Consider the following 16802-nt stretch of genomic DNA (forward strand, 5'->3'; position numbering starts at 1 on the left):
AACCGGGCAGTGTGAGTGCCAATGAAAATCAGCTCGTGTGCCCCTGCTGTAGGCAATCAAAGGGAGTTTGTTCTAGTTAATTTCATAGCAACATATGGTTTCAGCTTGACATCCTCTCTAAGCCATCATTTAGGCCCAGATCCTGCCAGGCGCTGAGTTCCTTCAGACCCCATTAAAGCTGGTGGAAATTAAGGATGCTTGGCATTTTCCTGCATGCTCCCAGCACCTTGCAGGATCCATCCCCTTGGACTTTGGTGATTTGATGACCAGGGAACAGACATTGTTTGCTCTCCCTCTTGGTAGCTCATGAGCTACGAGTTCTTGTGGCTTCTTTCAACGTGTTATTTGAACTTCAGAAGCTTCTCCTTTTTTTTCCAGCTGATGAGCCATCCTTGGCATTTCTGTCACATGTGTGACTCAGACAGACACTTTCTGCCTGTCTTAGGGATTTCTGTGAGACTTCAGATTTGACCAGGCTGCCTTGGATCATTGCTGTCCCATTGTGATGCATAGCCACAGTCACTGATAATGTGCTATCAGCGTTGGCCCCATCTGGCTGGATGTAATGTGTGTGCAGTGATTTATCTGTCAGCAGCATCACGTTTCGGGTGAGTGTGAAGGATGTGGAGGTGGTCGGATGTTAGGGGGAGCTCCAAGCCACAGTCCCCTCAGCAATGTCGTCAGCAAGCAGAAATTGCAGGTTTGTTTTTACTGCATTGAGCTCAGTCGTGCAGCCTTACGCAGTCCTTGCTACGGGAGGCGCTCCCCTCAAAGTCAGTGGGAGTTTGGCCTGTGAGACTCTGGCCTCAGTTTTGAAGAGTGGCCACTAACTGTGAATGGCTCTGTTTTTGGAGGCCCAGTTTGAGACACCAACGGACTGATCTTCAGAGGCACTGAGCATCTCCAGTTCCTGTTGGCCTCAACTGGAGTTGGGAGTGGTCGACTACTCTGAACGCCAGCTTGTCTGGGCCAGATTTTCAAAAGAGTTCAGCTCCCGTTTAGGATCCTAGGGCAGACTTGCAAAACCAGATTGCTCAGCATGTGGGAGATGCTGGGAGCTGAGCTCTTTGGAAAATCTAGCCTGGTATGTCTCAAGTGGAGCACCCAAAATCCCTGGGCACTTTTCAAACTGTAGGCCTCACGTTGTCACGTGCCTCAGTTTCCCCATTTGCTCAAGAGGAGGCTAATATTTCCCTTCCACCAGGGCTGCGGTGACAGTGCCTTTACTTTTGTACAGAGAGCTGATGAAAGGTGCTAGGGAAGTGCAGGGTATCGCGATGCTTTCCCTCCTCCCGGAGCACTGTGAATAGGTTTCTTCTCCCCTCCCTTTGCCTGGCAGTGTCGTATCCTGCCTGAGTGGTTGAGGCAGAGCTGGAGCATTCTCCCCTTTGCCAGTGGGAAGGCCTGAGGACAAGCATTCCTCATACCAGGCCCTTGGGTGGGGCCTTGTTGAGAACCTACCCGGTGCTAGTCTTATTGGAAAACCCAGGAAGTGCACCCGCCCACTTCTAAAGGCCCCTCCCTCAGCCTAGTGGGAGGGACCACTGGACTCAGGGACCAGATGAGTACAGGGGACAACAAATGAGAAAAACAGGGAGTGAGGTGAAGGTCATAGGTTCAAAACGAGGGTACCAGATGGGGATACTAAGCAGAGAACCCTGGACAGTACCCACTGCTCCTCAAAGGTGTCGAGGGAGCCAGCGGTCGCTGCCCAGTGGGACTCTGCCCGGATGCATGAAACTAGGGAGGAACGGAAATAGGCCCCACAGTCGCAGAGCACCCCTGCGTCTATCATCCTCCTCCTGGTAGTGTAGATGGAGAGTTTGGCCAGGGCCAGGAGGAGGTTGAAGAGGAGGCCTCATGACTTCGTGGGGCCACAGATGGGGCTGACGAACACCTGCAGCTCTTTCCTCCAACCTTGCAGCGTGCATGCCACTGCCCCCGGTCCCTGGAGAGGCCTTGTACCACCTCAGCAGCAGGGCCACTGGGAATGAAAGGGATGGGCTGGCAATCAGGGCCGGCTTTAGGAAGTGTGGGGCCCACGTCGAACATTTTCGACTGGGCCCCGGCAGGGTTACCTAAAAAAACCCAAACACATAAAAAAACCCTTTCATTTCTTCCATGTATTATTTACTTTCCATAACTATATAAATAATAACAAAATTTATATATTACGTACATTGTATAAAGTATGTGGATGCATGTTAACCCCACCTAAAGTTCTTCACACTCCCTGCACATGGACCCATGCCCCATCCACCCCCCTTCCTGTCCCCTGACTGCCCGCTGCCGCCCCATTCAACCTCTCCTCTCTTTCCTGATGCTCCCCCGGGACCCCTGCCGCATCCAACCACCCCTTCTCTCTGTCCCTGAATGCCCCTGGAACCCTTTCCCCTGACTGCCCCCCACTGCGCCATCCAACCCCTGTTCCTTCCTGACTTTCCCCCTGGGACCCTTGTCCCCGTTCAATCTCCCTGTTCCCTGCCCTCTGACCACCCCGACCCCTATCCAGCCCCCCACAACCCTCCAAACTCCCCTGCCCTCTTCCAGCACCGTCTCCCTTCTCCCTTACCGCGCTGCCTGGTCCCATCAGCTGCGAAACTTTCGCATGAGTAAGGGCACTTTCATGAAACTTTGTGACTTGCTTTCCCCTGCCCTGAAGCACCAGAATACCAAGATGAGAGCCGTCTTCACAGCTGAGAAGTGAGTGGCGATAGCCCTGTGGGAGCTTGCAGTGCCAGACAGCTACCAGTCAGTCAGGCATCAATTTGGAGTGGGCAAATCTACTGTGGGGCCTGCTGTGATCCAAGTAGCCAACGCAATCAAAGAGCTGCTAATGTTAAGGGTAGTGACTCTGAGAAATGTGCAGGTTTCGTGACAGTCATAGTGGATGGCTTGCTGCAATGGGACTTCCCTAACTTGTGGTGGGGCAATAGACGGAACCCATATCCTATCTTGGCACCGGAGCACCAAGCCAGCGAGTACATAAACTGAAACTTTTCCATGTGAGTACTTTTCCATGGTGCGCAAGCACTGGTGGATCACAGGGACCTTTCACCAACATCAAGGTGGGGATGGCCGGAAAGGTACATGACGCTCGCATCTTCAGGAACTCTGGTCTGTTTTCAAAAGCTGCAGCAAGGGACTTTCTTCCCAGACCAGAAAATAACCGTTGGGGATGTTTGAAATGCTGTAGTTATCCTCGGGGACCAGCCTACCCCTTGATTGCCATGGCTCATTGAAGCCATACAACAGGCAGCCTGGACAGTAGTCAGGAGCTGTTCAACTATAGGCTGAGCAAGTGCACAATGGCGGTAGAATGTGCATTTGGATGTTTAAAGCACGCGGGTGCAGTTTCCTAACTCAGACAGACCTCAGCGACACCCAATATTCCATTGTTATTACTGCTTGCTGTGTGCACCACAATATCTGTAAGAGTAAGGGGGAGATGTTATGGCGATGGTGGGAGGTTGAGGCAAATCGCCTGGCAGCTGATTACGCACAGCCGGACACCAGGGGCGGTTAGAAGAGTACAGGAGGGCACGGTGCGCATCAGAGAAGCTTTGAAAGCCAGTTTCATGACTGTCAGGCTACGGGTGAAGTTCTGTTTGTTTCTCCTTGATGACACCCCTCCTGCACCTGGTTCACTCTACTTTCTGTAGCTAACCACCCTCCCCTCCCCCTTCGATCATCGCTTGCAGAGGCAATAAAGTCCTTGTTGCTTCAATTATGCATTCTTTCTTACTTCATCCAAATTGAGGGGATACCTTTGCCAAGGGGTTACGCCAGGAGGGGTGGGGGTGGGTGGAGGACAGGCACATGCACTTTTAAAACTTTAAAATTTTGATGCCAGCTTTGTTTGCTCTGGGAATCCTTTGGGGTGGAGTTGGCTGGCCGTGGCCGAAAGGCTTCCCACCGTGTTCGTTGGGAAATCTGCGGTTGTCAGTTAGATCAGACTCACAGTTTGTCGCCACTCTGTGCTCTTATTAGCCACAGCGCTCTGCTAACTAATCAGTAATGGCCATGCAAGAACACGACTATCTTATTTTACAGATAAAAGGGTGGGGAACTTCGAAGTAACAAGGATAGCAGAATCTGATAAGTTTACTGTGCTATGATCGCTTCTTATTGCTTTACTTCAACTATTACGATCTCTTACGTTACTTGTTTCGCATTAGACCATCTGTTTTGCCTAATGTGTTCTTTTCTGGGCCCTGTGTTTCACACTTTTCTTATTTCCGCTTAAGATACATAAAAATTTCTTTATCATTCTTATTTTTACATTAATTCATTTCTATTTTACTGGTGATGGAGGCTATGGAACTTGGTAGGGGCAGTTGACGTTCACAGGGGTGTTTCAGCGGTGGTCTATGCCCTGCCTGTGTTTCTGCGCTCAACATGCTGGAGCTATGAGTTGTTGATCCTCCCAGCGTCTGAAGCATTGATTCTGACTTCTTGTCAGCACGCTGATGCCACTTACTCTTCTCACCGCCACTTATCTCTTCGACGCACTCTCCTCACATTATATTGTGCTTTCCTGCTCTGACAGGAGTCTGCTCATGCATTCTGCTTGTGCTGTGTCGTGTGCCGAGGCAGCATGAGCTAGAATATTCTCCGAGTGATTTTTTTCCTTATCTTCGTGCCTCTGGGAAGGAACATATGCAGTGGTGGAGGGGGAAAGGATGCGTTGGTGATTAAAAGAACCTTTTGTTATACAATGGTACACTCTTTCACAGTAAACTTGCTGTTAACATTACATAGACTGTGCTTTGTACAAGATACACATTTTGATGGCTTACCCTTCCCCCCCCACATGGCTAAGGGGAATTTCTGTTGCCACAGGAAACGCCGCGGAACGGGACCTCTGAATGTCGCTTTATATAAAACACCCCTTATTTCAACAGTGCCAGAGAAATTAATGATATCACCTTGAAGGCTACAGGGGATAAAGAACGGATGTTGTTTGCCAGCAACATGGGCCATACGCTGCCATGCTTTGTTCTCAATGATTCTCGACTACGCGGCTACTGGCCTGGCGTGGTAAAGTGTCCTACCATGGAAAGCGAATAAGGCTGCCATCCCCAGACCTTTGCAAAGGCTTTTGGAGTACATCCAGGAGAGCTTTATGGAGATGTCCCTGGAGGATTTCGCTCCATCCCCAACACGTTAACAAACTTTTTTCCAAAAATGTCTGTTATTGCTGAGACATGCCAAGCAAAATGAATTCATTAAATGCTATGCGTTATTCAAACCATGATATAAAACATTTACAAAGGTAACACTCACCAGGGTCAATGCGTTCCCTTCTCTGCTAACAGGGCTACTGGCCGGATGCATGCGCCACCAATTGGAGGGCTGGGGGTTACTGACTGTCCAGTCCTAGGTCGTAGAAACAGATTCCTGGCTGTTGGGACAACCGGTTTCTCCGCTTCCTTGCTGTGAGCTATCTTCACCTCCCCATCATCATCATCTTCCTCGTCCCCCAAACCCACTTCCTGTTGCGTCCTACTCCACTGACGGAGTCAAAGCACAGGATTGGGGTACTGGTTGCTGCACCCCCTAGAATGGCATGCAGCTCATCATAGAAGCGGCATGTTTGGGGCTCTGACCTGGAGCAGCTGTTTGCCTCTCTGTTTTTTTGGTAGGCTTGCCTGAGCTCTTTAATTTTCATGTGGCAGTGCTGTGGGTCCCTGTTATAGCCTCTGTCCTTCATGCCTTTGGAGACTTTTTCAAATGTTTTGGCATTTCGTTTACTGGAACGGAGTTCACCTAGCACGGACTCATCTCCCCATACAGCGATCATATCCAGTACCTCCCTTTCAGTCCATGCTGGAGCTCTTTTGTGATTCTGGGACTCCATCATGGTCACCTCTGCTGATGACCTCTGCATGGTCACCTGTGCTGATCAGCTCGCAACTCTGGCCAAACAGGAAATGAAATTCAAAAGTTCGCGGGACTTTTCCTGTCTGCCTGGCCAGTGCATCTGAGTTGAGAGCGCTGTCCAGAGCGGTCACAATGGAGCACTCTGGGATAGCTCCCGGAGGCCAGTATTGTCGAATTGCATCCACGCTACCCCAAACTCGACCTGGCAAGATCAATTTCAGGGCTAATCCCCTCGTCGGAGGTGGAGTAAAGAAATCAATTTGAAGAGGCCTTTAAGTCGGAATAAAGGGCTTCGTCTTGTGGACGGGTGCAGGGTTAAATCGAGGCAACGCTGCTAAATTCGACCTAAATCGTAGTGTAGACCAGGCCTAAAACTATTAAATGCCATGCTCAAGGTTGTGGTTGCTACAGCTGGGACATGGTTGTGACACTGGCAGCTGTTTCCACCTCAAGGGGCCTGAGATTTTGAAAGCATTCCCAAGGGCCTAAGGGATCTCCTCGAAGCTAGAGGGTAGGTAATCTTATAGGGATGTTTAATCTCAGTTCCCAGGTCAAATTCCAATATAGTAAATGCATTCTCTGCTTTTCTCTTTAGAAATGGTATTCTTCTCCTCTTCCTCTCCAGAACTGTTGCTGCCATTCATTGTTAATCAGCTGCCCTGTTCCATCCCAGAGGTGGCTGCCTTTCAGTGTTGTGATTCCTGTGTACAGTTTGTAAAGTCCTTTGGGATGAACAGGACTATAAATGTAAGTTGTGGTCATTAGTATGGTATTAACACCCATGCGCTTCTCCATGTGACAGTTAGGTCCCCCACCTCTCGTCTGATTGTCCCATTTCAGCGGCGCTGAAATGGGACAGACTCACATCCTGTTGAAAGCCTGGCTCATCCTCGCTAGGCGTGTATGGCTGCTCGTGACAGTTAGTCATTCCAGGGCGAGGGCTCTGCATGGCGCTGCACAGTGCCCTCTGCTGTGACCATGCATGCAGCTGCAAAGCACATATTTGGTTAGGCTAGGCTTCCTGTGGCTCAAGTGGGTTAAACGCTTCTGCCATTCGTGGGGTCTCCTTTCAGGCATGATTCCCACAGTGTGGGGCTAGATTCATCCACACTTGGGTGCAGTTTGCATGCACACTCTGTGTCCAGGGAGGGGGCATTCACACCCCCTACCACTGGGGGGGTGGGGGACCAGCCAGTGGTAGGCCCATTGACCTCCACCAGGCATCCAAAAGGGTGTGGCCTGGAGGAGGCTGCTCAGGAGATACACTGATCCAGGCACTGGTGAAGCCAGGTGTATGGGCAGCTCGGGTTGCTGGATCCCCACCATTGAGGGCTGCAGCCTGGTTTGTGCTGGCCGACATGGTCACTCTCAATTGGTATCCTCCTCCCTTCCCTTAAAGCTGCTTCCTCCTTTCCCCCACACGCTCCCCTCCTCCCTTCTTTCCCCCCCACCTCATTGCACAGACCATCTTCCTCTTTTGCAGACGCCCTTCAGCGGCAATTCCTCCGTGACTCACCGTCACAAACCCAGAAAGAACCAGAACGAGATTATCATGTGCTGGGACTTCTTTTGGGGCCAGAGATTTGATCCTCCACCAGCCTGATTTCCAGCTAAAGGTGAGACTACACATGCTGCATCTTAGGATATGTCTACACTACCTGCCAGATTGTGATCGATCCAGTGGGGGTTTGATTTATCGCGTCTAGTCTAGAAGTGATAAATCAACCCCCAAGCACTGTCCTGTTGACTCCTGTACTCCACTGACATGAGAGGTGCAGGCAGAGTCGATGGGGGAGTGGCAGCATATTGATCAAGACATGTCAATTCTTTGCTCAGAGGAAGTTGGGGAGCAGATAATTCTTTGATTTGCAGCCTTCCCCAATGGCTTGGAGAGGTGGGAGAGAGCTGTTAATGTGTAACTCTCCAAGACTTATAAGATCTCCTGCGGGAGGTGTACCTGAGCCAGATCCTCAGCAGCTCCCAGCCGCGTCTGTCCAGCACCAGCAAGGAGGATGTCTGTAAGGATTGCGGTGTCTTGCCATGAGCTCTTTCCTTTTCTTGCTCTCAGCTATTCCCCTGTATCACTGGGCTCTCACCTTCTGCCTTTGTGTCTGCTGTCATCACCCCTGCTCAGTCGTTCATTCCCCCTCACCTTTCCAGCTCTCTGGTTTCCACTCCCACCTCTTCCCCTCGCCAAGCAAGGAGAGCGGGGTACCAGGATGGTCCTGGCTCAGGGCCATGAGGTGACAACTGGAGGGCAGCGGACCTGCTCCTGGCCTTTGTCCCAGCTCAGGTGGAATTGCTGAGCTTTGTTCCTTTTCATTTGGGGCAGGGAGTGGGCATGGGTCACCCAGGGAGTCTCATGACGTCAGGTCTCTCTGCCACAGGAGAAATTTGAAATCTTGAACCTGGATCTGAAAGCAGGGAACACCCTGAAGATAAAGGGCAACATCGCCAATGATGCTGAGAAGTGAGTGTGAGAGTGGTCTCATGGGCTGCAGAGATGGGGGCAGCGCCCCAGTTTCCCTGACTGTACCAGGTCTGTCTCTCTGGCTTGGTACTTATGCAGCCCCCACCACCCTTGTAATGGAGTGCTCTGTAGATGTCCTGGGCCTGTCTGTGGATGGGGAAACTGAGGCATGGAGGTTAAAGCGACTTGCCTGTGGTCAGCCAAGGTGTCTGCAGCAGAGCTGGGAGCTGAGCCCAGGTCTCCTGAGTCCCAGTCCGGTGCCTGAGCCACAGGCCTGACCTCCCTCCAGGGAAAGTGACTCTCGGGCTGGAAGCCCCATCTCTCCCTAAAACTGGCAGGGTGAAGCCCTCTGCCTCCCATGAAATTGGTAAAAGGAGAGGTGGGTGTAACTAATTCAACTGCCCTCCTTCGGGCAGGGGTGGGGCTCCTGTAGCAGCAATGGTGGCTCCGTGGGGGGAGTCTCTAATGCCTGCTCTGCTCCCACCCCACAGCTTTGTGATTAACCTTGGCAAGAGCCCTAGTGAGCTGGGGCTGCACTTCAATCCTCGCTTCAATGAATCCACCATCATCTGCAACTCCAAATGTGCCAACTCTTGGCAGTCGGAGCATCGCGACAAGCACCTGTCATTCTCCCGGGGCTCAGAGGTCAAGGTGAGGTGGCTACTGGGAAAGCAGGGCGGGGTGGGGGGTGGCTGGATGAGCTGCCAAGCTCTTACTCTGCCCCTCTTCTTCCCCTCCTGGCTGGTGTCTTCAGGCGTTGTTTCTCCCTGCCCGCATCTCCGACTCCTGTGACCCTGAACCCTCCTCATTGGCCTGCTCAGAGTCCCAATCCCCACAGATCCTGTTGTCTCCTCATTTAACCCTGCCCATGCTGGAGGCCTCCTGAAGGATGCTGCCTGTGACCTGCCTTTGAGAGCCCCAGTGCCTCTGCCCAGCAGGTGCTCACGCCTTCGCTGGGGGAGGGAGAGGGCTGTAGGGAGCAGATCCCTCTTCCCCCGGCTCTCAGATCTGTCTCCATCAATCTCTCCCCACTCCCACCCCTTATTTTCTTTCCTCCAGTGCATTGTAGAATGAGACTCTTGGGCCTCCCTGTTCTCTTCTCCTTGGGCAGCTGTTTGTTTGCCTCTTAGCATTGCACAGTTAGATCACCCGGTTTCTCTTTGGCTTGGAAACGGTTCCTTCTCCTTGCCCAGTGCTCCCCGGACTGGGCTGGCTGGGGCAGGGGAGTGCCCGCAGGAAGGAGACGATTCATTTCCAGTGATCAGTTATTAGTTTTGTTCTTTAAAGAGTCCTAGGTCCATTCTGTCCCCTCGCACTGTCTGCGCTGTGGGCTAGAGGTGGCATTTCCCTACTGTTGCTAACCCCAAGTCAGATGCCCTGGTGGGGTAACAATGGGAGAGCCAGTGGGGCAAGGCTCCTGCAGCCACTGGTATTTCATGTGCTGTCCTGCCCGGTGCAGAGCAGGCCTAAGCAACGTAGTGCGTTAAAACAGTGGTGGGCGCAGGAGCCTTGTCTACACTAGGGCTCCCGATGTTGCCACCGCCGTTGCAGCTGAACCAGAGTTAGCAGCGGTGTGGGAGACATTGCCCCCAGTCTCCCGGTGTAGGCAAGACTTCAACTTCCTGAGACAGGCTGATCGCTCTGATTTCAATGGGAGTTAGGTGCCTAAATACCTTTGAGGGCCTGGGCCTCTGGCACACAACCCTGCAACGCGTTTAGTGAGCTCAGCTCCCAGCAACTTGCCTAAGGCCAACAGAATCGGGGCCTCTCCGCCCAGGCAGTGGGGACAGGTGCTTGCTGTTGCCAGACAGTTGTTTGCTTTTGATGCTAACTCCCCTCCCCGTTCCTGTCCTTCCCTTGCTCCCCGCTCTTGCAGTTTATCATCAGCTTCCTGGGAGACAAGTTCAAGGTGAAGCTGCCAGACGGGCATGAGGTGGAGTTCCCCAACCGGCACGGCTACGACAAGATCACCTATCTGAGTGTGCAGGGCGGGTTCAAAGTCATCTCCTTCAAACAAGAATGATGGGCCCCGCTTCCCTGCTGTAATAAAGACCCCAGGTGAGGGGCTAGTTTGTCCCAACTGTGCTGGCTCCTGTGATGTCCTTGGCCATGACCTTTCAGCACCCAATACAGGAAAGGTTCTTGTGGGAACATCCCAAACTGGGCTCACCATCTGCTGGGAAGAGGCGGATGTTCGCTATTCTGGTAGGACGTCTTCTCTAGGCACCTATGGGTGTGATTAGTGGAGTGGGAGACAGTGGCTGGGATGAAAGTGTCTCCAGGGCACCAGAAGGGGTTGCTGCCCTGGGTGCACTGACAGAGTGGAAAGGAGTTCCCAAGCCTGAGTGTGCAAAAGAAGGAAATGATTCTTTGGCAAGGCTAGGTTGCGGGTTGTGCTTTCAGCAGGCTGGGATGAACTGATGGCCAGGTGGGAGACAAAGGCCAGGGTTTATCTCAGTAGGAGGATGGTAATGTCCTGCACCTGCAGAATGCTCTGTCTCCAGGCTGGGGAACACTGCCAGTGCATGGGGAGATTCTCTCTCCTTGGTACTAATAGGGGATGCTGTCCCTAAACATGGAATTTCCCCACCAGCTGGTGTGAGAGATGGCTTCACCCACCCCCTGGTACCAGGCACAGCATTGAGGATGCAACTGCACAGGTGTTAATAAGTGATTGTATCCAGCAAGAGATAAGGAGAATATTCCTCACCTCCTTCGTTCTTAACACTGGTACCCCGTCTAGACTACGCGCCGTATCGGCGCGTTAAAATCGATTGCTCGGGGATCGATATATCGCGTCTGATCTGGACGGGATATATCGATCCCAGAGCGCGCTTAGATCGATTCTGGAACTCCACCAAAACAAATGGAGTTCCGGAATCGACATGGCGAGCCGCGCACATCGATCCCGCGTGGTGAAGATGGGTAAGTAAATCGATTTTAGATATTCGATTTCAGCTACGCTATTCTCGTAGCTGAAATTGCGTATCTAAAATCGATTTTCACGCGTAGTGTAGACGTGGCCTGTGTCTCTTATCAGCTGGGAAATTCCAGCCAAGTTATCCATTATCCAGCCTTTCCCATATCTTATCTCAGTCAGTGTGGGTGAGAGAGAGGGGGAGGCTTTGGAACTCTAAGGGAATGAAACCTGTGTCAGCTTGCGTCCTTCACATGGGCTGGCACTACCTAATATCTGGTGAAACCGCTTTGGTTAAAGTTGCAGTGACTCACTCCAGAGGTTCACATGCCACAGGGGGAATGGCGCTGGAGAAAAACTGGCTTGAAGCACTATGGGTAACTCCCCTCCATCCCACACATCTGAAATATAGGAAATTTTTGGTACCAGCAGGGGGCAGTTTTGCCCTCTTAACAGTACAGGACAAGGGATTCCCAGCACAGGGAAAACAGACATTAGATGTGACTCCCCCAAAGCCCCACAAAGGGACACGCCTCACCAGGTTTAAAGTGGCTTCAGAGAAGAGCCAACTTCTAAAAAGTGGGGGTGAGGAAGAACTGGGACAGCTCATCCATAGCTGACTAGTGCAGGGTTCTTACTCCTTCCTCTCCAGCATCTGCTGCTGGTCACGGTCAGAGACAGGATACTGGACTACCTGGCCCTCGGGTTGGATCCAATCTGGCAATGCATATGGCTAACACTATGCTCAGGCTATAAGGATAGCAAATGTTAGGGTTACTTAGTCGGCAAAGGCCAAGCATGGAAGAGACTGATATTTAGAGACTCCCCTGAAGGAGCACACACTGCTCCTTCCCTTCTATGTCCACTCTGCTCCAGTGTCTGAGGGTCATTCAGTAAAATGCAGAACAAATAACTTTCATAACATATGTTGTCAGCCTGTGGAACTCACTGCTGCAGGCTCAAGTGCTAGGGCTGGTTGATAACATTTGTAGCCAGGCTGGCTATGAGCAGGATAATCAGGGCTCTAGATGCGAGGTGTAAACTGATCTCTGTTGGGGTCAAGATGGAATCTCCTCACCTTGGCCAGCATTACTGGGGTTTTGCTTTCCTCTGATGCAACACGTTTGGGTCACAGCAGGAGCGTAGGGACCAGAATGGCTGGTCCAGTGATCTGAGATGGGGTAGCAAATCCTATTTTCCCAGGACTAGAAGTGGAGAGAATACCAGTGCAGGGAGGGGGTTCAGGCACTGGGAGCTGGGAGAAGATGACTCCCTGGAGTCTGAAAGTGCAGAGGGAGTAGACTGATTTGCTGCTGTTCTGCAGGCTGAAATCCTGGGGCTGGCTGGGGCATGGGAAGAATCATCAGAAGAGAGAATAGTATCAAAAACTTTTTAATAAGATCAATAATAAGTGCACAGGCTGCAAAAGGAGACAGCTGGAATGTTCCTTGGAGGTGGATCTTTGGTATGGAGCTTCTGTGACAAACTTGAATGAGCAGGGTGAGCCTGAGAGAGACCCTGGCTCCCAGGGTGGGGGCAGTGATGCGTAGCAATGGTTGCAAGCTCTGGACTCTACACTCTAGAGCCCTGCTGGGCACCTGTAGCTCCTGCTCACTTCAGCCCTCTCTGCCCCCATGACTGAGCGTGAAAGGCTGAGCAGCTGCCTGCAGTGTGATGAGATCAGTGAGCTGGCAGCTCCAGGGCCTGTGTGGGGAGCAGAACGGGCTCCTAGGACTCTTCCCACCTGGTGTCAAAGCCTGGTTATTATGCTCTCATGTGCTCCCTGACAGACACAGACCCCTGGGGCGATCGGCAGCGGGAGCGTGGACACGGGATCCCTCCGACCAGAGGCTCATGGGCCCTGGGCGAACAATGGGCATGCTGTGCAGGCCAGTGAAATGCCCTCACCACCCCAGTCATTCCTGCTCCGGGCTGTGGCACAAAGCCCCCTCTGTGTGAGCGCATCTGCACGCGGGGCAGCGTGGGGAGTGGCTCCTTCCAAAGGGCCGCGTTGCCCAGAGACACAAGGATCACAGTGAGCAGCCCCCACCCCCTGCTGGCAAAAGGACACCAGAAAGGGGAAGCGCGTTGGAGGGGGGCGAGTTTAGACCCCTCTAAATAGTGTCAGTGGGAACCCTTCTCTGGAACGGCTGCCCAGACCCAAGGGCAGCCCCCCTTTCAACTGCCTGAGCTGAACGCTATAGCACAGAGAAAATGTTCTTGTTCTAAGAGGGGGGGGAAGGGAGTATTGGAGTTCGGGGGTGTCCCCTCCGAGGTATGGAGGGGGTCTACTGGGGGCAAGGGCAGCGGGACCTTATTCTGCCTGATTACTGGGGTCACAGCATTGCCAACGCTAATGACATTGTTGCAACTCTAGTGCTATTTGGTGTTTCCCCTGAAGGCCCAGCTAACAAAGCCAGTTACTGCCCGAGCCTCCCAGCTTTCATTACACAACAACAGGAAGTTTCTAGCTCTCCTGGTTGTGGGGGAAACCTTGAAAACGGCCCCTCGGCGCAGTCCATACCGGAGGGCAAATGGAAAGAACCCACCAGTTACAGCTTTGAAAAATCTCATGAGTTTTGGCGCCTGACTCCGGCAGGGCTCCTTGGTGCCCAGGTTAAGGGCCATGCCACGATTTCCCCGGCTGTGCTGCATTTGGATACCAAGTCATTGCTGGCTGCACCCCCACCCCCACCGAGCCTCCTGTATTGCTGCTCTGAACACCTCCCCGAGGACAGTGTGGCAGGAACTTGGGGGGTGGGGCAGGGGGAGCTCCTCCCCAAATCTGTAGAGTGGAGCAGCTGGCTCTCTGGAACCAGCCTCAGAGCCTCCAGCTCACAGTACTGCTGGAGGACAGGAGCCACACCTGCCTTTCTCCCTGAGCACAGCCCTGCATCAGCTCAAGGAAGGAGGGCCACCCCACTCAGGTGGGAGAACTCCCCACTCTGCTGCCTACTCCATGGGGAGGGGATTGTTGTGCCCTTGGAATGGCCTCAGGGAGTAGAGGAGGCCCCATAACTGGCTTGGTAGGGCAGGCCTTGGCAGGAGGGAACCAGGAATTAGCTAGCCCAGCTGGTATGGCTGCTGGCTGAAGGCAACAGAACTGGCGAGGGCTGGTAGGAGCTGTGTGAGACTAGCCCAGCCCGCTCCCTGACAGTGCTGTGTGGTGCTGCATGGCAGAACCTGGCTGAATCCTCAGGCCCACCTGTGCTCTGGAAGAACGGCCAAGAGCGCTCAGGCCCCAGGGAGAAGGGGAGGGAGAACGCTGTGTTGCTCCAGCCCGGGATGGCTGACTCAGAAAGCAAGCCTGCCCCAGGCCTCTAGCTCAGGGGGACGCGGGGGAGTGAGCTGTGCGGCTGGAGTGCTTTCTCTGTCTGCTCCTGTTCCTTGCTTGCTGAGGGCTCGGTGACCTGACAGAAGCATTCCCTTACCAGCCCAGCCTCCCAGGGAGCAGGAGCCTCATTTCGAATGAGAGAAAGGAGTAGAGGGAAGGAGCATGCGATTCTTGCGATTTCCCCATTAGCATGACCTGCCCTTTGGGGAAGGCGGGGTCTGCTCAGGGCACTGGGCGGATCAAAGAGCTGCTTCCCCTGCCTCCATCCCCATCAACACTCTGCGGCAGGAGGGTTCACAGCTCCCAAGGGGCACTGGCCCCCGGACAGCTGATGTCTCTCAGGGAGGGCTGGGGAGTCCCAGGGCCACAGAAGAGGCTGGCTGTTCAGACCTTCACTTCATCATCCTCTTCCTCCTCATCGGCGTACTCAAAGGAGTTGCTGCGGCCCTCCCCAGCCGTGGCCTCCCCCTCCCGCACAGCTGAGAGCGCAGCCTCCTCTTCCTCCTCCTCGCTATGACTCCACCTAGCCTCGTCCGCCTGCCACGAGCTGACAGCCGGGCTCTCCCGGGGCCCCTCCTCCTCTTCCTCCAGGCTGCCATGTGCACCTCTCGCGCTGTAGTGGTGAGCCAGGACCTGGGCAGCCTGGTGGAACTCTCCTGCCTCCATGCTGCAGTCATTCCAGTGCCCCTGCCACAGACTGTCTTTCGGGAGCGCCCCCAGCTCCTCAGCGGGTGCTGAGCCCCATGCAAGGCTCTGGTGCCCGCTGCCAGCATAGGCAGGCCCCTCCTCAGCATGCTGTAGGGCATGAGCATCTCCATTGGCATGCACCAAGTGTCCCAATGGGGTGCTAGTCCCCTGCCTGGAGTGGCCCCAGAGGCTTTCTGCCATGTCGCCCTCTATATACCTGGCATTGGGTGTCCCTGATCCCCGAGGGACCCCGGCCTCAACCCACTCGCCATGCAGGGCAAGGGGCGATGCAGCCTGGCCGCCAGCCAGGGCCCTGGCATCCTCCCTCTTGTCACTGCTGTCCATGGCTTCTGTGAAGCTGATGACCTGGAGGAGCTCGCTCATGAGGGAGGGCCCAAGGTCCAGGCGGAAGGACAGCAGGGAGTCCGAGCGCTGGAGCTCTGCTTCTGCGGGGAAGGAGCTCTCCCGGGCCTTCTCTGAGCGCGGGGCACGTGGGATGGTGCAAAACCCGGACTCCAGCCCTGAAAGGACAAGGAGCCTTTTGGTGAGTGGGAAGCCTCTGGCACTGCACAAGAGCCAGGGGGGAGGCAGCAACTGTCACACTGGGTGGGGACGGACTGGCCGGTACTATGGGAGACTGGGACCAGTGACTGTATGTGAACAGGGATAGACAAGTCACACATGTCAGCTGGGCTATACTGGGATCAATCACTCTCCATATGGATCACTTTGCTAGACAGCCTAGGAGTAATTTCACCATCTAGTGCAGAGGCCGGCAACCTTTCAGAAGTGCTGTGCCGAATCTTCATTTATTCCCTCTCATTTAAGGTTTCGCGTGCCGGTCATACATTTTAACGGTGGCCAGGACCTGGGCAGTGTGAGTGCCACTGAAAATCAGCTCGCGTGCCGCCTTCGGCACACGTGCCATAGGTTGCCTACCCGTGATCTAGTAGTGCCTGCTCAGTATTGGGAAAGTCTGGCTTGTACTAGTGAAAACTAGCACCAGTTACACTCCACTGTCACATGACTAGCCGGTGCTAGGGAAGATGGGAATCAGTTCCCCTGTTTAAGGACTGCTCGGTGTCAGACACCCATGGCCCAGCCAAATCAGAAGATAAAAGCACGTGCTGGAACGGGTCTCTGCCAAGAGTTGAGAGGGTGACGTTGAGAGGGTGACGGGTGATCAGCCCTTGGAAACTATTTCCACTGGAATGGCTGTATAACCTGTGACCAGCAGGTGGCAAGATTGCACCATGCCACCTTCGCTGCCTGTCCCTGGCCCAGGCCCAGCCACTCCCACACTGGTCACACTGACCTGAGCATTAGTGCCACGGGAAATGCTGAGCTGGGCCCCTGCGTTGGGAGAACACGGCCTTTGTGCTAAAGAACCCTGCCCCTGGCACCCGCCAGAGCGTCGCTCATAGCCAGGACTGAGGGGCCTGGGCAGGGAGCCAGGGCTGGAACAGGGCAACCGGGAGGAGCATCAGCAGAGCCATTGGGGGCATGGGGGG

General features: G+C 53.7%; 2 protein-coding genes across 2 annotated transcripts in view; one reads left to right on the forward strand and one right to left on the reverse strand.

Annotated features, from left to right (window-relative positions):
• Nucleotides 1–7579: 7579 nt before the first annotated feature.
• Nucleotides 7580–10434, forward strand: LGALS2 (galectin 2). Its single transcript, XM_032779168.2, has 4 exons — nt 7580–7901; nt 8271–8353; nt 8845–9004; nt 10230–10434. The coding sequence occupies exons 1-4, from the start codon at nt 7896–7898 to the stop codon at nt 10374–10376; spliced, it is 396 nt and encodes a 131-aa protein (XP_032635059.1). The 5' UTR covers nt 7580–7895; the 3' UTR covers nt 10377–10434.
• Nucleotides 10435–12127: 1693 nt separating this feature from the next.
• Nucleotides 12128–16802, reverse strand: part of CDC42EP1 (CDC42 effector protein 1) — a 6961-nt gene continuing 2286 nt past the window's right edge. The window contains exon 2 of the mRNA XM_032779169.2: nt 12128–15812. Coding sequence (XP_032635060.1) covers nt 14989–15812 — 824 coding nt within the window. The 3' untranslated portion in view covers nt 12128–14988. The remainder of the gene's footprint in view (nt 15813–16802) is intronic.

Source organism: Chelonoidis abingdonii, chromosome 1 (assembly GCF_003597395.2).
Source record: "Chelonoidis abingdonii isolate Lonesome George chromosome 1, CheloAbing_2.0, whole genome shotgun sequence".
NCBI classification, from domain to species: Eukaryota; Metazoa; Chordata; order Testudines; family Testudinidae; genus Chelonoidis; species Chelonoidis abingdonii.

Excerpts from the sequence above, each read along its gene's own strand:
- LGALS2 (XM_032779168.2), top strand. Across the intron at positions 8,354-8,844 it reads ATCGCCAATGATGCTGAGAA|CTTTGTGATTAACCTTGGCA; the intron begins GTGAGTGTGAGA and ends CCCACCCCACAG. Across the intron at positions 9,005-10,229 it reads CCCGGGGCTCAGAGGTCAAG|TTTATCATCAGCTTCCTGGG; the intron begins GTGAGGTGGCTA and ends CCGCTCTTGCAG.